Source organism: Talpa occidentalis, unplaced genomic scaffold (genome assembly GCF_014898055.3).
Source record: "Talpa occidentalis isolate TD23 unplaced genomic scaffold, MPIMG_talOcc4v2.1 talOcc4.16, whole genome shotgun sequence".
Lineage (NCBI taxonomy): Eukaryota > Metazoa > Chordata > Mammalia > Eulipotyphla > Talpidae > Talpa > Talpa occidentalis.
Genome location: NW_023601653.1, coordinates 77,538,987 through 77,556,964, shown reverse-complemented (window position 1 = coordinate 77,556,964; position 17,978 = coordinate 77,538,987). Strand labels below are relative to the sequence as shown.

Below are 17,978 nucleotides of genomic sequence, written 5' to 3'. Positions count from 1 at the left end.
CAGATAAAATCATCAGATGATTTTATTGCTAAGTAATATTCCATCCTATGAATGTGTAAGAGCTTGGCTATCCATTCACTATCAATGGACATTTCGGTTGTTTCTAGTTTTTGACTATTGACACATGGTTTCGTTTCTCCTACAAGGATGATGTAGGGGCTACCTGGTAGGTGTGTCTTTAACTTTTAAGTCTTGTCCCACTAGCAGATTACGAGAGCTTTAGTTGTTCTACTTCTGATAAGGGCTAGGAAGCAGGGTTCAGGCAAGGTGCTATGCACGGTACAGTAGGAAATCCGCACACACGTTGTTTATGGCCTGTCTGCTCTGAGTTAATCTTCCAGCCCAAGGACACATGTGGAGGAGTGCACGGAGCCAGTGCTGCGTGAAGACCAGCCTCTTCGCTGGGGCGAGCGTGAGGCCTGGTGTCCAGCAGAGCGATAAGGAGCTCTGGAGCTGGACATTACGGCTCCTGGCTGCAGCGAAGGTCTGCTTACTGCTGAGCAACTGTCTTTGTTCAACTCATTATAAAAGCCAACTGGAAATTTCTTTAGGATGTTAACCCTCATCTTCTAGATTGTCGGCTGTCTGAAGCTCACCTTAAAGAGTCCTGTCTCTATTGGCATTTGGTGGTGATAGGTGGCATGAGCTGTGGCCTTCAGGTTACATTGCTAGTGACTCATCCGGGAAGTCTCCAGGACTCTCTGGTAAGTCATTTTGAGTTGGTGGGGAGTCCCACTGGCTGCCTGGACTGGGGGTGGCAGTGGGAGGTTGGATTCTGGTCTGGATGGCTCCCAGCAGCACTGCCAGGTGATTTCACCTGGCTCCTATACCTCCTGTTGCTCTTATCAAATCAAATTGAATCACTGTGCTTTCTGTTCTGTGGTTTTTCTGATCTGGTTCCCTGATTACAGCCAGTTTCACCTCTGGTTTGAAGTACCTTGCTGTTCTGGTCTGCTGTGTTCTGTCACAGAGCTCTTTCTAGTTAGAATGGGCGGTATAGACTCTATTCCCAATAACTCTTCAGTATAGCTGGAGTGGGGGGTACAGAGAAATTGTTTCAGTAACTTCTTTTTTTCTTTCTTTTTTTTCAGTTACATATTTTTATACCACTTTCTGGTCTTCTTTGGTCTTCTTGTTTGTTTTTCCCTGCGAATTGGACTGGATCCCAACATTTTACTATTTAAATGTATTGCATAAGTTTGCTTCTGACAAGCAACAGCATCTCACAGACACCCCTATGCATAACTACTTACCTGGTGATCAGTTTCTGCCAAAAAATTTGGAAAACAGAAATACCGCAAGATCAACTACCTAAACAGTGGATAATCCTTGGAAAGTATTCCTGGTAACACCAACGGCAGTGAAGCTTGCTGGAGTGAAGCCTTGGCAATATGGCACCAGATTGAAGTTGCCTGAGGATCCATGGGCCACCAAGAGCATGGGAGACTTAAAACTGATTTTTGAAAGACAATCACTCTTATGCTTGTACTAATAACTTGCCCCTGTCCCTCTGGGGAGACAAGGAGAAATCGTGTGGGTGTATCTGGTATGAAATGTTCTGAGTATCTCTAAGTTTTGCCTTGCAGGTGGGATTTAACATTGAGCAGATCTTAACCTCAGGCCCTGTGGGGGTGTGCACTCCTTGAGGGTCTGAGGAATTACACTTTGTTTCAGCATTTGGATAAGCCCATGACTTACCTTGATATCTAGAATTGGGTGCCTAGTGTAACTAAAAAGGACAGAGAAATGTTCACTTTAAAACCGGCAAATATCTCACCTGCCAAAGAATGTGTTTTTTTCTCAGGAAGTAAGAGAAAGTGTCTGAATGTGGTGGTGGAGAATCACATGACCTGCAAGACTACCTCTTAAACTCTGTCTTATATTTTGATAAAGTCCAATTTACTTATTTTTTCCTTTTATAGCCTATACTTTCAGGGGCCATTAAGTATAGGCCCAATGTAAAAGTTACTGGGGAATTCATTGAGCATAATGGAATCACCATCCAGGGAATTCTGGGAATCATTCTCCAGGGCACAAAACCAAAAAAGCAGTTGGACTGATGCTGGCTTAGGTGGGAATGTCAGTAGGTCTGGCCGTGCCATTGGGAGGTTTTGCATATCATGAAACTATCCTAAAAAATCTAATGGCTAGTCAAATCTATGCTGAAGGGCTACATAAACTTCATTCAATTCCTTAGCCAAAGTTGTTATGGATAACTGAATAGCCCTTGACTACCACCTACCTGAACAAGGAGTCTGTGCTGTAGCTAATTCCTCCTACTGTACACAGATAAATAACACTAGGACGGCTGAATCTAACATGAAAGAGATACATGATAAGACCAGATGGCTACATGACTTAAAAATTCTTCCAGTTTAACAGTTTGGGGAGCCATAAGGAAATAGATACCGAGAGCCACCTGGCTCCTCCCATAACTAGGATTTCTAGTTTGGACCCTGCCTTCTGAAGCTAATGGCTCAGCAGGTGTCCACTAGACTACAGTTCACAACTGTATATGCCACAGCATGATGAACATTTGCATATCAGCCATACAGATCCTAGGCCTTATCTTAACCCAGCGATGAAAGTTCACTACTCTAATCCAGGAATAAACAAGGACTCTTCTCAGCAGTAAACAGCTACAGAAAATTGACCTGTGCCCTTAACCCCTCAAGAATGAGGAGTATAGGGCTTTGGGGGATTTTTTTTCTTAATCTCTCCTTGGTGGTGGGGGTGGGGGAGGGGTTGTTGCCCTGAAGACAGACGTCTGACAAAGCTGACTTGTATTATCAGGAAAAACCCTTAAAACTATTTAGAGTTGTTTGTTAAGGGTCTTATAGAACTTCTGGCTTAAAATGATTAAATCCTAAAGCAACAAAGAGAGGAAAGGACCCTCAGTGACCTAAAATTACCTTAGGCTGAATAACATGTATTTGCATAATAAAATCCCGCCCAAGGGGGTCCTTCGCCACCATTTTCTACATGTGATCTGTTATGAAACTACACTGCCTGGGCAGCCAAGATTGCAGACATTCTACCCTGTCGCTGCCCTGTCCAAACACCAATGCTTCTATAAACATCTTAATATCCTAACAGTGCTTTGGAAGTTTTGACTCCTTGCTTGTTCATGTAATAGAACTCTCAATGTGGTCTGGTCTTTTGACGCAGACCAAGCAATCAGCCCTTAGTGTATGGTAACAAAACAGGCTTTGAGAACTAGAAACAACATGAAATTCAAACGAGTAATATAAACAAATTAATTTGAATAAAATAAGATCAAACTTAAAGGGAGAGTTTTATTAATTTAACAAAAGAACAGCTTTCAAATCAATTATAAATTTTATCATTTGGTATTTATATACAAAGTATGCACTTAAGTGAATATTTGATACAAACTCTAGGAAAGTGTTCTAAATGCAACAGATACCTCCAGAAGCATGTGATTCAGTGCCAAATTTATAACCATATATACAATATGTCACAATCCTTTTATTCCAAAATTGTTCACATGAAAACTCTGAAGTGGACAATAACTTGCAAAAAGAATAGATGATTTTCATTATATGGAACATGGGGGGGTCACCATAAAAAATATTCTTCAGAATTTCTTTATGGAGTTAGTAAGACAACAGAACTTAAGAACACAAGGACCTGTCCCAATAGAACATGGATGTTGGCTATGCCATTGCTTTCCAGGTTGAGGTGCTCTGTCAGCCATTTTTGGTAGAAGGCCGGCCCGCTATACACACCAGGAAAACCTTTTCGACCACAGCCGTGTCCGTAACTGGTTACTCCCATTACAAAAAATCGCTTATGTTCTGGTAAGTAGCACATTAATGGTCCACCACTATCACCCTATCAAAAGAGTCCCAAAATAGCGTTAGTTACTTTTAGTAGTGTTTAAGCAACAGTAAAGTTGGAATAAATTAACCACATTAGACATTTCAATATACCTACAAAAATCCAAAGATTTTGAATTTTATATTCCAACTCAGAAGTATTTAGTCTGGCATGGAAGAGGATCACACAGCAGGTGGATAAACTTCTATTTGTACAATTTTGAACCCAGAAAGCAATATATCCTTTTTTTTTTTTTTAGGTACAATTACTCAGGAAAAATATAATTTAGGAAGTGTGCAAAATACTGTAAATTTGTCTTTTAGGATACTTCTATTGCCTAATGCTATGTACAAAGATGTATTAAGGAATGAAACACTACTCAGCTATTAAAAAGATGAAAACATGCCTTTTGGAACTAAGTGAAGAAGTCAGAAAATGAAAGACAATTACCAGATGGTCTCACTTATTTGTGGAATAAAAAAAACAGAGAAAACAAGCTGGCAAAACACATCAAAAATAACTCTTAGGTTCTGAAAGAAGTGGCACTGGAGCTTAAATGGTGGTAAGTGTAGTATGTACACACATCAAGGTATGAAGATGTACTCCAAAATTAGTTTTATAAGTGACTGGATTATTAATGTTTGATTGAATAAAAGATACCGGATGGATTAGTTTAGGGGTGTGTCTGTGTGTGTGTGAGCGTGATTGTGTGTATGTGTGTGTGTGTGTGTGTGTATGTGGTTTTCTAGTTAGAAGAAAAGTTATTGGGCATCTTGTAAGATAGGGAATCTAAATGGTAACGTTGGCTAATGGAGGATAACAGGAAGTAGCAAATCTGTCATTGTTTCTACAAGACTATTAATGTACCAACATTATTTTTTAAGGACTATTCATCACCAGAAACCACCAGGACACTGAGATAACTGCTTCTGTGCCTAAAGATTAGAGTATGTTTCTTTTTTTTTTTTTTTTAAAGATTTATTTATTTATTTATACAAGCACTGGATATAGTCAGAAGTGCGGGAGGGTGAGAGAATTCACCAGAGCCAGAGCGGGGAGCAGAGCAGGCAGAAGGACCGAAGCACACTGCTCAGGGGAGCAGCAGGCAGCAGGAGAGGTCTGCGCTCCATGCGGGACCCTCCTCCACTGGCCGGGGAGCAGCCGGGGATCGAACCAGCGGTGCAGAGGCTGCCGGCAGCTTCACAACCCAGCGCTCAACCGCTGCGCCACCAGGGAGGCCCTAGAGTATGTTTCTAAGGTGGTTCTAATTCTCTAGAGAAGGAAGGCATTGCATAATTATTTTTTGATGATGAGAATGCACTTATGAATGCAATGAAATTGAATTGGATTCTTTGCTGTTTTACTCAGCAATATTATTACGGAAAAGGACACAGAAAGATAAACTCTGGATTTCAGACATCAGAATAAGTAGGCAAAGATCACCGCATGAGACACTGTTTACTTCTGATAAATTCAGAAGTAAAAAAAGAAAATAAAAATGAAAAAAGACACAAAAAGCATGAGAGAAAATAAAATATAAACTGGACTTCATAAAAAAAATCGAAAACTTTTGTGCTACAAATTATAACATCAGGAGAATAAAAAGAGTCAATAGTCAATCACAAAATATTAAAAGAAAGAAAATATTAAACAGAATATTTTAATATTTTAATATTTGCTAATCATAGATCTAGGAAGGGCTTGTATCCAGATTATATAAATAATACTGTGAGTTTCTAATAAAAAGATAAATAATTTTGAAATGGGCAAAGGATTTGGATATCTCTAAAGAAAAATAAATGACTAGTAGACATAGTAACAAGCACATGCAAAAATGCTCAACATTGTTCATCATTAGGGAAATGCAAATTACAAAGATAATTAGATAGCACTTCATGAACCCACAAGGATGGCTATAATCAAAAAGACAATAACAAGTGTTGACAAGGATGTGGAGAAATTAGAACCTCATACATTGCTGGTGAGAAAATAAACTGGAGCAGTCACTTTGGAATATAGTCTGGAAGTTCTTCAGAATGTTAAGTATTGACTCAGCAGTTCAACTCAGGTGAAATTTCCAAGAGAAATAAAGACACACCCACACATAAAAATACACACACAATTTTTCCAGCAACATTACTCATAACAGCCCCAAAGGGGAAGTGGTCCAAATACACATCAACTAATTGGTGGTTGAATAAAGTGTGACACTTCCATACAATGGTATATTATTTGCCAATAAAATGAGTAAAATATTAACACAAATTACAATATGAATGAACCTTGAAAACAGTATGTTAAGTGAAATAATCCATATATTGAATGGTTCCATTCATATAAAATTTCAAGAATAGGCTAAGGGCAGTGATTCCTAATGCATGCAGGTCATTTTTAAGGTTGACAAAGTGTACTAAAATTGGATTGTAGAGATGGTTGTATGTTTTATAAATATACTGGGAAAAAAACAACAAACCACTGAGTTGTATACCTTCAGTGAGTGAATTGTATGTATGGAAATTACAACTCAAAAAAGGTGGTAACAGAAAGGAAAAAAAAAAGATTCAAGGCAAATTTTGTTGAAGGTTGACCATGATTATGGAAACCAAGGAGTCAGGAAACCTAGAGGATTTGGATTGTTGGAATAAACAGGGGGGAAAAAAAGAATTTTAGTACTTTTAGTCTTGATAATCAAGACTTCACCAGAAAGTCGTCAAAGACCTTGTTCAAGATCTGGTGACTTTAGAAAATATTTCTAAGGAAAATTACTTGGTCTTACCCTGCAAGTGTCAAAAGCTCCTTCTTCATCACCTGCACAAAACGAAGTGTCAGGAATTATTCCCCCATAACTCTTCGCAGAATTACAAATGTTTCGAGAAATATAATGCACTTCTGCTACCTGTAACATATTTGTAACATTACCTATTAACAAAAAAATATCAATAGATTATTTTGGAGAGCAGGCCTTTTTGACTGATTTATAATGCTCATTTTTTACAGTGTTGCAAACCAACATCACTTCAATAAAAAAAGCCCAAAGTATTCATATTTAATAGGTTTTCTTTCCAAAGTGACTGATTCAACAGTTACATAACATTGCATCCATATAAGTATATATGTATACCTAGGAAGACTGTGAAAGTGTGTTCACCAAAATTTTATTGATAGTTATCTCTAAATAATTGAAGTTTCTAGTTATTTCTGCTATTTTTGCTCATTTATTTCTTGAAGGTCTCACAAAAGGATCTATGGTGGGGTTTTTTTTTAAGATTTATTTATTTTTTATACAAGAACTGGGGTACAGACAGGCCAGAGGCACACGAGGGTGAGAGGATTCACCAGAGACAGAGTGGGGAGCAGAACAGGCAGACGGACCGAAATACACTGCTGAGGGGAGCAGTGGGAGAGACAGGAGAGGTCTGCCACGCCATATGGGTATCTCCCTGGCCGGCCGGGAATCGAACCTGTGCTGCCAGGGCTGCAGACAGCTCCACAGCACTGCGCTCAACCCACTGTGCCACTGGGGAGGCCCAAGGATCTGTAGTTTTTACAAAATAAACCTATTATCAAAATTATTAAAGCTTAAAGAGGTAAATATTGAGATCAATCTTATGGGTTTTTTGCAAAGATTTATTTTTATGTATGCATACAAGAACTGGGGTGTAGGCCAGAGATGTGGGGGATAAGAGGATTCACCAGAGACAGAATAGAGAACAGAAAAGGCAGAAGAAATCAATCTTATGTTTTAAGTTGTAAATAATTTTTACTAAATTTTCCCATGATATGAAGTCTTCAAAGATGGTCAACATGAAAATAAAAGAGATTTAGTGTATAACACTAACTTCTCTGCTAATTCTTGAATATAAAGTGGTTTAATATACAAAAATACAAGGAACCATTAGAATACAGAGTATTGTGAAAATTAATCCATAGAAAAGCTACTAAGCCAACAGCATCTGATCCCATCAGCTTGTCTCAGAGTTGTCACATGTGGTGGCTGAGTATTTTGTGTGCCCTGCATCCTTTCCCAACTTCTCTAGTAATAGACATTGTTCCTTTGACTCTAGATAGCAAGTAATTCAGCTTCTCCATTCACAGAATCCCATCCTCCTGCTGAGACTGTTTGGTCCAGGGGTGATCCTACATGGAATAAGTCTACTCGGTTGGAACATGTCAACATTTTTTTAAATGAAGCTGCCAGCTAGTCACATGACGTTCAGCTCTAAGTTCAAAGCTGCCTGTAGCCACAGTTCCAACCTCACGAGGACAAGCATTCTGAGAGCGTGAAGTCTCAGAATGCAGAGAGAACAGGAATAAGGAAACAGAAACGCAGTATGTACTAATGGCATTCACATTCCTAGACAGATGTTTCTTAGAGCCATCATATTACCCATGAATAATGAGTGTTTTGTTATTACCTTTCTAGTTGTATGTATTTTGCATTTTTTTTTTTTTTTTTTTTTTTTTTTTTAGTGTTACTGTACATGCTGTAATCTCAACCACAATCTTGAATCAAGGTGGTGATGGTAGGGGAAAGGATTTCTTATTTTAAAGGAAGTTGTTTTCTGTAATAATGATGTTTGCAGTTTGGAGGTAGACAATCTTAACCAGGTTAAGGAAATTCTATGTGTATACTGTTGTGCATTTTTAACACTTACAGAGATGATCTTTTTTTTCTAATTGAGGTAACACTGGTTTATACCTTTGTAAATGGTCCAGAGGTACAGGATGGCCACCTTCAGAGTATGTTACCTCACCTCACCCTTACCCAGGCGCCCAGAGTCCTCCATTATAGTTCACTGGCCACCTCCTGTCTTTGTTCTCCGCCCTCACATTAACTCTCTGGTAGCCTCAATTTTACAATCAGACTTAGAGGGTTTGTTTTTGTCTGATCTTTGTTTTTTTTCTCTATATTCTGCATGTTAGTGAAACGATCTAATAGTTGTCTTTCTCCTCTGACTTAGTTTACCTAGTATTATCCCCTCCAGTTCTACCCAGGTTGTCACAAATGGCAAGAGTTTACCTTTGATAATAGCTGAGTGGTATTCCACTGTGTTCATAACCCACATCTTCCTGATCACTGATCTGTTTGGGACACTTAGGTTGTCTCCAAAGTTTGTAAATAGGGCTGCAATGACTATAGGAATGCATATAGCCTTTTGAATTGGTGTTATTGCACTTTTTGGGTAGATATGTAGGAGTGTAATTGCTGGATCATAAGAGAGATCTATTTTTAGGGAAAGACAGAGCCAAACTTAAAAATCTGATTCCTCAGAGCCAGAGGTTATTGTTCAAGATTTGCAACACTCCATTACCCATGAGTCTCAGAAACTACAGTAATGTTTGAAATCATTTTCTCTGAGAATGTCTAAATGTTCAAGTGTCTTGGCATGAAATCAGAAAAAATTCTATTTATGTCTTAGAAGATAATTTTGTCTTTCCCCCAAGGAAGAAAATACTATTCACAGACCAAAAAAGGCATTTCCTATTCACTAATTCATATAGAATCTATTTTTCAAATTCATGATATAAAGAGGTAAAGAAATATACAAAATATTTACCCTCTGCCAATAATAAGGAATGTTTTAATCAATAAAATTCAGGCTATAATTACCTTCTTCTTTTGTTCTTCCCCAGCCACTTATAAAGCACTTTGTGCTTTGGTTCAAGTTTTGAAAAACATCAAATGGTAGACAAATAGGCTGAATATAGTCATTATATCTCACTGCTTTTTTTAAATGAAAAAGTGCAATATCACTGAAATAAGATTGCAAATTGAAGGCTGGGTGGATAATGATGGCTTTAACTTTCATCTTCTTGGTTTGTGGCAGTCTCCCACCTATATTATTAGTTCCAATCACAACTCTCCATAGCAAAGGATTGCTGAAAGAGAATAAATGTTTTTAGAAACATGCTATTTAACTAAGTAGCTACTCTTAATCTCCCACTATCTTTTGTTTTTCTCATGTTAGATTAGTAACAGTAAGTTTTTTTTATTGAAATCAAATTATATAGCACAGTATTTTATTTTTTTTATAAATTTTATTTTTATATTCCCCATACAATTGCAACCCCCTTATTTTGCTTATTTTGACCCCAATCCCTCCCCTTCCACCCCCTACCCCCCATAGAGTGTCTCTGGTTCATAGTTTTTTGTTGATTTTGATTTTCACTTTCTTATAGTTATTCATTTTCCTGGTCCCTTATTTAAGTTTACTAGATTCCTGCTATGAGTGAGACCATCCGGTATTTTTCTTTTTCTATCTGGCTTATTTTGCTGAGCATGATCCCTTCCAGCACCATCCATGTTGCTGCAAATTGCATGTGTTTTATCTTTTTTGAATGCTGAGTAATATTCCATGGTATATATATACCACATCTTCTTGATCCAGTCATCTATTTTTGGGCATTTGGGTTGTTTCCAAAGCTTAGCTATTGTAAATAGTGCTGCTATAAACATAGGGGTGCAGGTGCTCTTTGGAATTGATGTTTCTGTGTCCTTTGGGTAAATACCTAGGAGTGGAATTGCTGGATCATATGGAAGCTCTATGTTTAGTAGGTCCAGAAATCTCCACACAGCTCTCCATAGTGGTTGGACCAGTTTGCACTCCCACCAACAGTGCAGAAGAGTTCCTTTTTCTCCACACCCTCGCCAACATTTGTTGTTGCTAGTTTTTTTAATATGTGCCATTCTCACTGGTGTAAGATGGTATCTCATGGTAGTTTTGATTTGCATTTCCCTGATGACAAGTGATGTTGAACATTTTTTCATATGCCTGTTGGCCATTTGCATTTCCTCTTCAGAGAAGTTTCTTTTTAGCTCTTCTGCCCATTTTTTGACTGGATTATTTTCTTTATTTTTGTGATCAGTCCTTATCATTAGTGTTGTGTGCAAAAATGTTCTCCCACTTGGTGGGGTTTCTCTTTGTTTTTGTTATTGTCTCTTTTGCTGTGCAGAAGCTCTTTAATTTGATGTAGTCCCAGCTGTTTATCTTTGCCTTCACTATCACTGCTTTGGGTGATGTGTCTGTAAAGATGTCTTTGATGTGAATATCACGTAGTGTTTCGCCTGTATTTCCTTCTATGTATTTTATGGTTTCAGGTCTTAAGTCTAGTTCTTTAATCCATTTTGAGTTGATTTTTGTGTATGGTGTGAGGTAGTAGTCAAGCTTCATTCTTTTGCATGTAGTGACCCAGTTTTCCCAGCACCATTTATTGAACAAACTTTCTTTGCTCCATTGCATAGTCTTTGCTCCTTTGTCAAAGATTAGTTGACCATACATCTGTGGGTTTATTTCTGGATTTTCTATTCGATTCCATTGGTCTGTATGTCTGTTCTTGTTCCAATACCATGCAGTTTTGATGATTATGGCTTTGTAGTATAGTTTGAAGTCTGGGCGTGTGATGCCTCCATTCCCATCTTTTTTTTTCAGGAGAGTTTTGGCTATTCGGGGTTTTTGGTGATTCCATATGAATTTCATCAATAATAGTAACAAAAAGTTTAATCCAACTCTCATTAACATAAAGCCACATCAAATGAAAATCTATCATGACATATTTTGCTTTAATGCACTGCTTTAAGCTTCTTTGAAATAATGGCATTTTTTCTTTTCCAAACATACTCAGGTCCTATTACTTGCTTCAATTTATACTCAGACCATAAGATTCAAAAAAAAAAACAAACCCCAACATATTGTATACACTGAAAACTACAAAACATTGCCAAAAGAAATTAAAGAACATAGACAAATGGAAAGACACTCCCTATTCATGGATCAGAAAGATTGCTTAATATTGTTAAGACAGCACTCCCCAAAGTCATCTACATATTCAATGCAACCCCTATAAAAATCCCAATGGTTTTTTTTTTCCAGAAATAGAGAAAGGTGTCCTAAAATTTACATATCATGTCAAGTAATCCCAAATAATCAAAATAACCTTGGGGGAATAAAAATGAGGTAGAGGACTCTGTTTCCTGGTTTCAAAACTTACTTGAAGCTATAGTAAACAGTGTGGTCCTAGTACAATGCCAGACATTACACCAGTGGGAAATAATAGAGAGTTCAGAAGAGCATCAAGAAAGTAAAAAGGCAAGACACAGAATGGGAGAAAATATCTGTAAATCATGTATTTGATAAGAGAGTAACATCCAATAATATGTGAATTAATACAGAGGGCAGATAATGGAGCTAAAATTTTAAAATGTCTTTTTGAAATCCAAGGTTCTATGACAATACAACAAAGTCATATTATTTGATAAAGGTCATATGTCTAGTAGGTTGGGGAACCTGCAAGGGAGGTCTAGAATGCAGGTCTCCCTACTCCAAACTTACTGTTCTCCACACTGCATCAAAGCAGCAAACCAGTAAAGTGCAATGTTAGGAATGTTAGGATTTAGTAATATGAGAGAAGAGCTTTTTAAAAAATCTTCATATCATACCCAGCAGGTCTTTCCTCCCTCAGGTTAAGATCTGAAAACTGCTGAAAGCCATTTTTCAGCCAGTATGCCAGAAAAGAGTCATAAAGCATCCACCCTGGGAAGAACAGAATTGATTGCTAACACTGAAACTTTTTTCCTAAATCTTTTTCTTGGTTTATACCTTAATATTTCCCATTTTTCTAATCTCTAGTCCTCAAAAGGCTAGTTTATAGAACTGAATTGCATGTTTTAAAATGCAGTGCACAGATTAAAGCCTTATGTACACCATAAAGCTAGTTGCCCCCATCTGAATTTTGAAATTGTTAGTCTTAAAGTCTTTTCAGTCTTCTCCAAGATAGCTGTTAAAAGTTAAATTCTCGGGCCTCCCCAGTGGAGCAGCGGGTTGAGCACAGCGCTGTGACGCTATCCACAGCTTTTGCAGTACAGGTTTGTTTCCCCGTTGGCCAGGGAGATACCCACATGGCATGGCAGACCTCTCCTGTCTCGCCCGCTGCTCCCCTCAGCAGTGTTTTCAGGCATCTGCCTGTTCTGCTCCCCGCTCTGTGTCTGGTGAATTCTCTCACCCTCCCACTCCTCTGGCCTGTACTCCAGTTCTTGTATAAATAAACAAATCTTTAAAAAAAAGTTAAATTCTCTTAAAAGTTAAATTGTTAATGGAGACTGAATTACAGGAACCATGTTTCCTAGAGGATTTATCTTACATCTTTGTATGATTTTGTTTCATTTCATTCTGTGATGATTCCTATTTCTCCCAAACTAACATTACCTGCAGACTCAACAAATATTGTTTCCTATAAAGTAGGTCAAGTCCTACATTAATACCAGCAATATCAAATAAAAGATGTAGTCCTTGTCTTCAAAGAACTTACTCTAATGGTAAGAAATACAAACACGTGGTTATAATAATTTTAAAAGCTAAAAGAAAGACTTAATTATTTAAAATAAGGTCCAACAAACTCTAATCCACAGGCCAGATCCAGTTTGTCACCTGCTTTTCTACTAGCCCATAAACAAAGAACTTTTTTACACTTTTAAATGGTTGGAAAAAATCCAAATAAAATAGTATTTTGTTCAAATTTCAATATTTACAAATAGGGTTTAACTGAACATGGTTGAAGTAAGATGGGCCTTTACCACATCAAAATAACCCCTAGGAGAATAAAATGAGAGTTGTATTCTAGATACATACTTGGTGTCTTTAATGCAGTGAGCAGCTGTGAGGATCCACCTTTCTTTCACTATGCTGCCTCCACATATATGAACAAGAGTCCTGCCAGACTGAATTTGCAGGCTGACTATCCATGGCCATGAACCAATTGGAGCTTCTGAGCCCCCTATAATCCGAGACCCTTTTAACACATTCATAAGCGGTGCTGTTCCACAAGCTAAAAATAAAAAATAAAAAATGATTAGACGTCTGAACATCTAATATATGTATTATTTCCTAGTCTTAATACACAATCATAACCTGCTAAATCCTTGTTTTAAAAACTGATAAAGTAGGCAGGACACCTATAGAAGGCCCATATATTGAGATAAACCTTAAAGGAAGGTTGAGACAGACGTGGCCCGTTACTTACAAATAGGAAGAGATTCAATTGACGCAATTCCCCTCGGTTTTACAACTGTATTTTCCCCAAAAGTTTTACACTGAGAGAGGTTTCTCTGGCCAGGTATCACGTTCCTCCTTGTGTTAAATGGCGAGTCATGACTCTGGGCGTGGTGAATCAAGGTGAAAATTTCACCCTTCCTAATAAAAGCTCGCCTAATAACTTTCAACCCCGAATGTCAATGAACTGTGTTTAACAGGAACGACGAACCTCAGCCTATGGAGGCGCCCACACAGACGCCCCCACGACGCGCGGTGCTCTTACTACCACGGCCGCAGGGCGCCACCACCGGCCCTCCTCCTCCTCCGCCTCCCGTCACAGCGGGACAGCCGGGTAGTTTTAAAGACGACAGGCACAACACACGGGGAGGACCCAAATTAAATGCCATAGAAGCGGGGGAAAGGCGCGCGGGCTGGCCAAAGAGAGGAATGAGCAGACACTGCCCTTGGAGACCAGCTCTTCCCCTTTCTGGGCGGATCCGTTCACGCCGCTCGGCGGGGCCTTGGCCTCCCCGGGGCCGCCGGCCTGTCCCCGGGCAGGTGCACCCCCGTTCCTTTCGGGCAGCGGGGGGAGTTCCGCGTACAGGAGCGAGGTCCCCACAAACACCAGCGCGGCGCTCAGGAGCCCCGGGCCCATGTCGGGACTCGTGTGCGCAAGATGGCGGCGAGTTCCCGCCTGGCACGTGGCCTGGTGACGCGCGGCCGGGCGCCGAGGTGCGTGAGGTGCGTGAGGTGCGTGAGGTGCGTGAGGTGCGTGAGGTGCGCGGCGGGGGTCGGGGCAGGTGTGGGGGTGGGGCTGTGCCCGGGTCCGCGGGACGACGGGAGAGGCCCGGAGGCTGGCGGGGCTTGGGGTGAGTCTGGCCTTCCCGCGCTACTGAAGTTAGACGTACTTTTCAATTTTTTATTATTTTTAAAAATTTTATTATTTTTAAGATTTATTTATGCATGCAAGAGCTGGGGTACAGGCCAGAGATGCGGGGGGTGAGAGGGTCCATCAGAGACAGAGTGGGGAGCAGAACAGGCAGACTGACTGAAACACACCACTGAGGGGAGCAGCGGGTGAGACAGGAGAGGTCTGCCGCGCCTTGTGGGTATCTCCCTGGCCGGCCGGGGATCGAACTCGTGTTGCAGAGGCAGAGGACTGTTTCATAGTGCGGTGCTTAACCCCTTGCGCCACCAGGGAGGCCCCTAGTTTTTAAATTATATATTTTTTAAGATTTATTTTATTTATACAAGAACTGGGGTACAGGCCAGGTGTGTGGGAGGGTGAGAGGATTCACCAGAGACAGAGCGGGGAACAGAACAGGCAGACTGACGAAATACACTGCTGAGGGGAGCAGCGGGCGAGGCAGGAGAGGTCTGCTCGCCATGTGGGCTGCTCCGAGGCCGGCAGGGATCTAACCGGCATTGCAGAGCCTGCAGACAGCGTCACAGCGCTGCGCTCAACTGCCTGCGCCACCAGGGAGGCCCTAAATTTTATATATATTTTTCACATCATTTTTCATTTTTGCACAATGTATGCATTTTCATCTGGGTTATAGTCCCCATACAATTCCCACTCCCACCACTGTTTTGAGCCTACTCCCTCCCTAGCCCCTCTCCCCCAGTGTGTCTCTGGTTTATGGTTGATACCTAAGCCAAATACCAACTCAGACACAAGGGGTTGGTGTGGGTTATGACGGTCTGGGAAGGCTCTCCCCGTTGGAGAGGATGTGAGCTGGGCCTAGATTATGAGGGGGAGACCAAGGAGAAGATGATGTAGTGAAGACAGGTTAGGCTAAAACACAAGCAGAGGATTGGCTATGTATCTATTCATCTCCAGAGAAACAGAACCAATAGGATACATAAGAGATATACAAGAGATTTACTGTGAAAATTGGCTCCTACAATTATGAATGCTGAGAAATCCCATGATGTGCCATCTCCAAGCTGGAGAACCAGGAAAGTCAGTGGTATAATGAAGTCACAGTCTGAAGCAGGAGAGTGGGGGAGTCCTGGAGTCCTGAGGACTGAGAACTAGGAATTCGGATGTGGGAGGGAAGGAGAGGTGGATGTCCCAGATCTAGAAGAAAGGGAAAATATGCTGTTCCTCATTTTTGTTGATTTGGGCCCTGGATTGGATTGGATGACATCACTCCATGTTGGCAAGGGAGGAGGTCTTTATTCAGTTAAATTTAAATGATAATCTTTTCTTAAAACACCCTCACAAACATTGTTGGAAACATCCTATTTTTCCAACTATGTGGGCATGGTATAACCTAGTCAAACTGACACATAACATTAACCGTAGCAGACAATAAAGCAATGTATGAATAGTTTTATTGTTTTTACTGTTTTCTGTTATCTTACAGAGGTAAAGGAGAACCCATGCCTTTTTTTTTTTTTAATCAGGATATGTAAGAGAAAAAACTAAGTTTAAGTTGAAAGTTTTTCCTGTTTATGTATTTGAATTGATTCTGTATTGAGTCCAGAATCTTCCCTTTTGCAGAGCCATTTAATAAGGTTTTTGGATACATGGTAGTATGCCTACAACCTGAGGGCTGATTGTCCAGCTGTAGCGGCAGGAATGGCACAGTGCAGGTATTCTATGATCCGAGCAGACAGGGTAAGGAGAAGAGAGTCCTGGAGCCCTCAGTGGCTTTTGCAGACTTTTATTGGGATTTTACTGGGCACACAGCAGGCAGGGGTGCCGGGAGGCTGGCAGACCTCCCAACCCCCAGCAAGTCTTCACTCTTTCAGGGCTCTCTGGCGTTTTCTGGTTCTCTCTGCTTCTGTTCTCCCGCTCTGCTGGCGTCCCTTGACGCCGCCCATATAAGCCCAGTCTCTCAGAACAGGTGCATCCACTTACGCACGCCCACACCCTACTCCAGGTGCCCGCCATCAGGCATGCTTTCAGGACCACAAGGATCCATCATCCATCCTAATGGCAGGAGGGCAGAAAAGCCTGACACTTTTTTTTAATATTTATTTTTATTTATACAAGAGCTGGGGTACAGGCCAGAGTCATGGGAGGGTGAGAGGATTCACCAGAGACAGATCGGGGAGCAGAACAGGCAGACGGACCAAAGCAGTGGGCGAGAGAGGAGAGGTCTGCCTCGCCATGTGGGATTCTCCCTGGCAGGCCTGGAATTGACTCGGTGCTGCGGAGGCTGTGGACAGCTTCACAGCGCTGTGCTCAACCTGCTGCGCCACCGGGGAGGCCCAAGCCTGATACTTTTTTGCCTTACCCTACACCAGCATAATGCAAAAATTTTTTTAATGTGCCAAGGAAACTGGGGGAAAGGGAATAAAGAAATAGGCAGCTATTATTTGGGCCAAAAAGGTGTCTGTGAGAGTTTCCCAGTGGCAAGTTGACCCACGGTTTTTAAGAACAATGATGTCGAATGTGTGGGTTTACGTTATTTTATTGCTGCTATCTTGAGCTATACTGAACTTTGCCCCTATTCATCTTCAGCAATAGGGAACAGTAAGGTTACGGTGGTCAGGAAGGTTGGTAACATGGTGGGGAATTATTTCCTTTATTTCTATGTAAATAACTGATAGTTCTAGCATTGTGTCTTTAGTTTTTAGAGATTTCTGTCTGAAAATGTCAAACAAAAATTAAATAATAAACCCCATGGGCCCATCACACAGATTTGGCAATTATTTCATGGCCAGTCTTACTATAATTATATTCCCATCTATTTTTCCTCACTACCAAAATTATTTTGAAGTAATGCTAAAAATTATATAATTTTATCTATACTTAAATACTTATTTAAAAATTATAAGGTTAGGTCTTTTAAAACAGCCACACTATTGGGTCTCCCCAGTGGCGCAGCGGTTGAGCGCTGGGTTGCGAAGCTGCCCGCAGCCTCCGCGGTGCCGGTTCGATCCCTGGCTGCTCCCCGGCCACCAGAGGCGGGTCCCACATGGCGCGCAGACCTCTCCTGCCGCCCGCTGCTCCCCTCAGCAGTGTACTTCGGTCCTTCTGCCTGCTCTGCTCCCCACTCTGGCTCTGGTGAATTCTCTCACCCTCCCGCGCTTCTGACTGTACCCAGTGCTTGTATAAATAAATAAAATAAAATAAATCTTTAAAAAAATAAAACAGCC

General features: G+C 40.6%; 1 protein-coding gene and 1 long non-coding RNA gene across 2 annotated transcripts in view; one reads left to right on the top strand and one right to left on the bottom strand.

Annotated features, from left to right (window-relative positions):
• Window positions 1-3,293: 3,293 nt before the first annotated feature.
• TMPRSS12 (transmembrane serine protease 12) lies at window positions 3,294-14,555 on the bottom strand. Its single transcript, XM_054696789.1, has 6 exons — window positions 14,341-14,555; window positions 13,858-14,056; window positions 13,467-13,662; window positions 9,452-9,720; window positions 6,617-6,759; window positions 3,294-3,855 (listed from the first exon to the last, which is right to left on the bottom strand). Exons 1-6 carry the CDS (start codon window positions 14,521-14,523, stop codon window positions 3,610-3,612), a joined length of 1,236 nt encoding a protein of 411 aa, XP_054552764.1. The 5' UTR covers window positions 14,524-14,555; the 3' UTR covers window positions 3,294-3,609.
• A 150-nt stretch (window positions 14,556-14,705) lies between these two features.
• Window positions 14,706-17,978, top strand: part of LOC129146007 (uncharacterized) — a 42,171-nt gene continuing 38,898 nt past the window's right edge. Inside the window, exon 1 of the long non-coding RNA XR_008552305.1 lies at window positions 14,706-14,737. This is a non-coding gene — a long non-coding RNA (uncharacterized LOC129146007). The remainder of the gene's footprint in view (window positions 14,738-17,978) is intronic.

Coding starts and splice junctions, on each gene's coding strand:
- TMPRSS12 (XM_054696789.1), bottom strand. CDS start 14,523: ATGGGCCCGGGGCTCCTGAGCGCCGCGCTGGTGTTTGTGGGGACCTCG. Junction 14,057..14,340: donor CCCAGAAAGGGGAAGAGCTG/GTCTCCAAGGGC, acceptor TGACATTCGGGG/TTGAAAGTTATTAGGCGAGC. Junction 3,856..6,616: donor GAGCTTTTGACACTTGCAGG/GTAAGACCAAGT, acceptor CTCTTTTGATAG/GGTGATAGTGGTGGACCATT.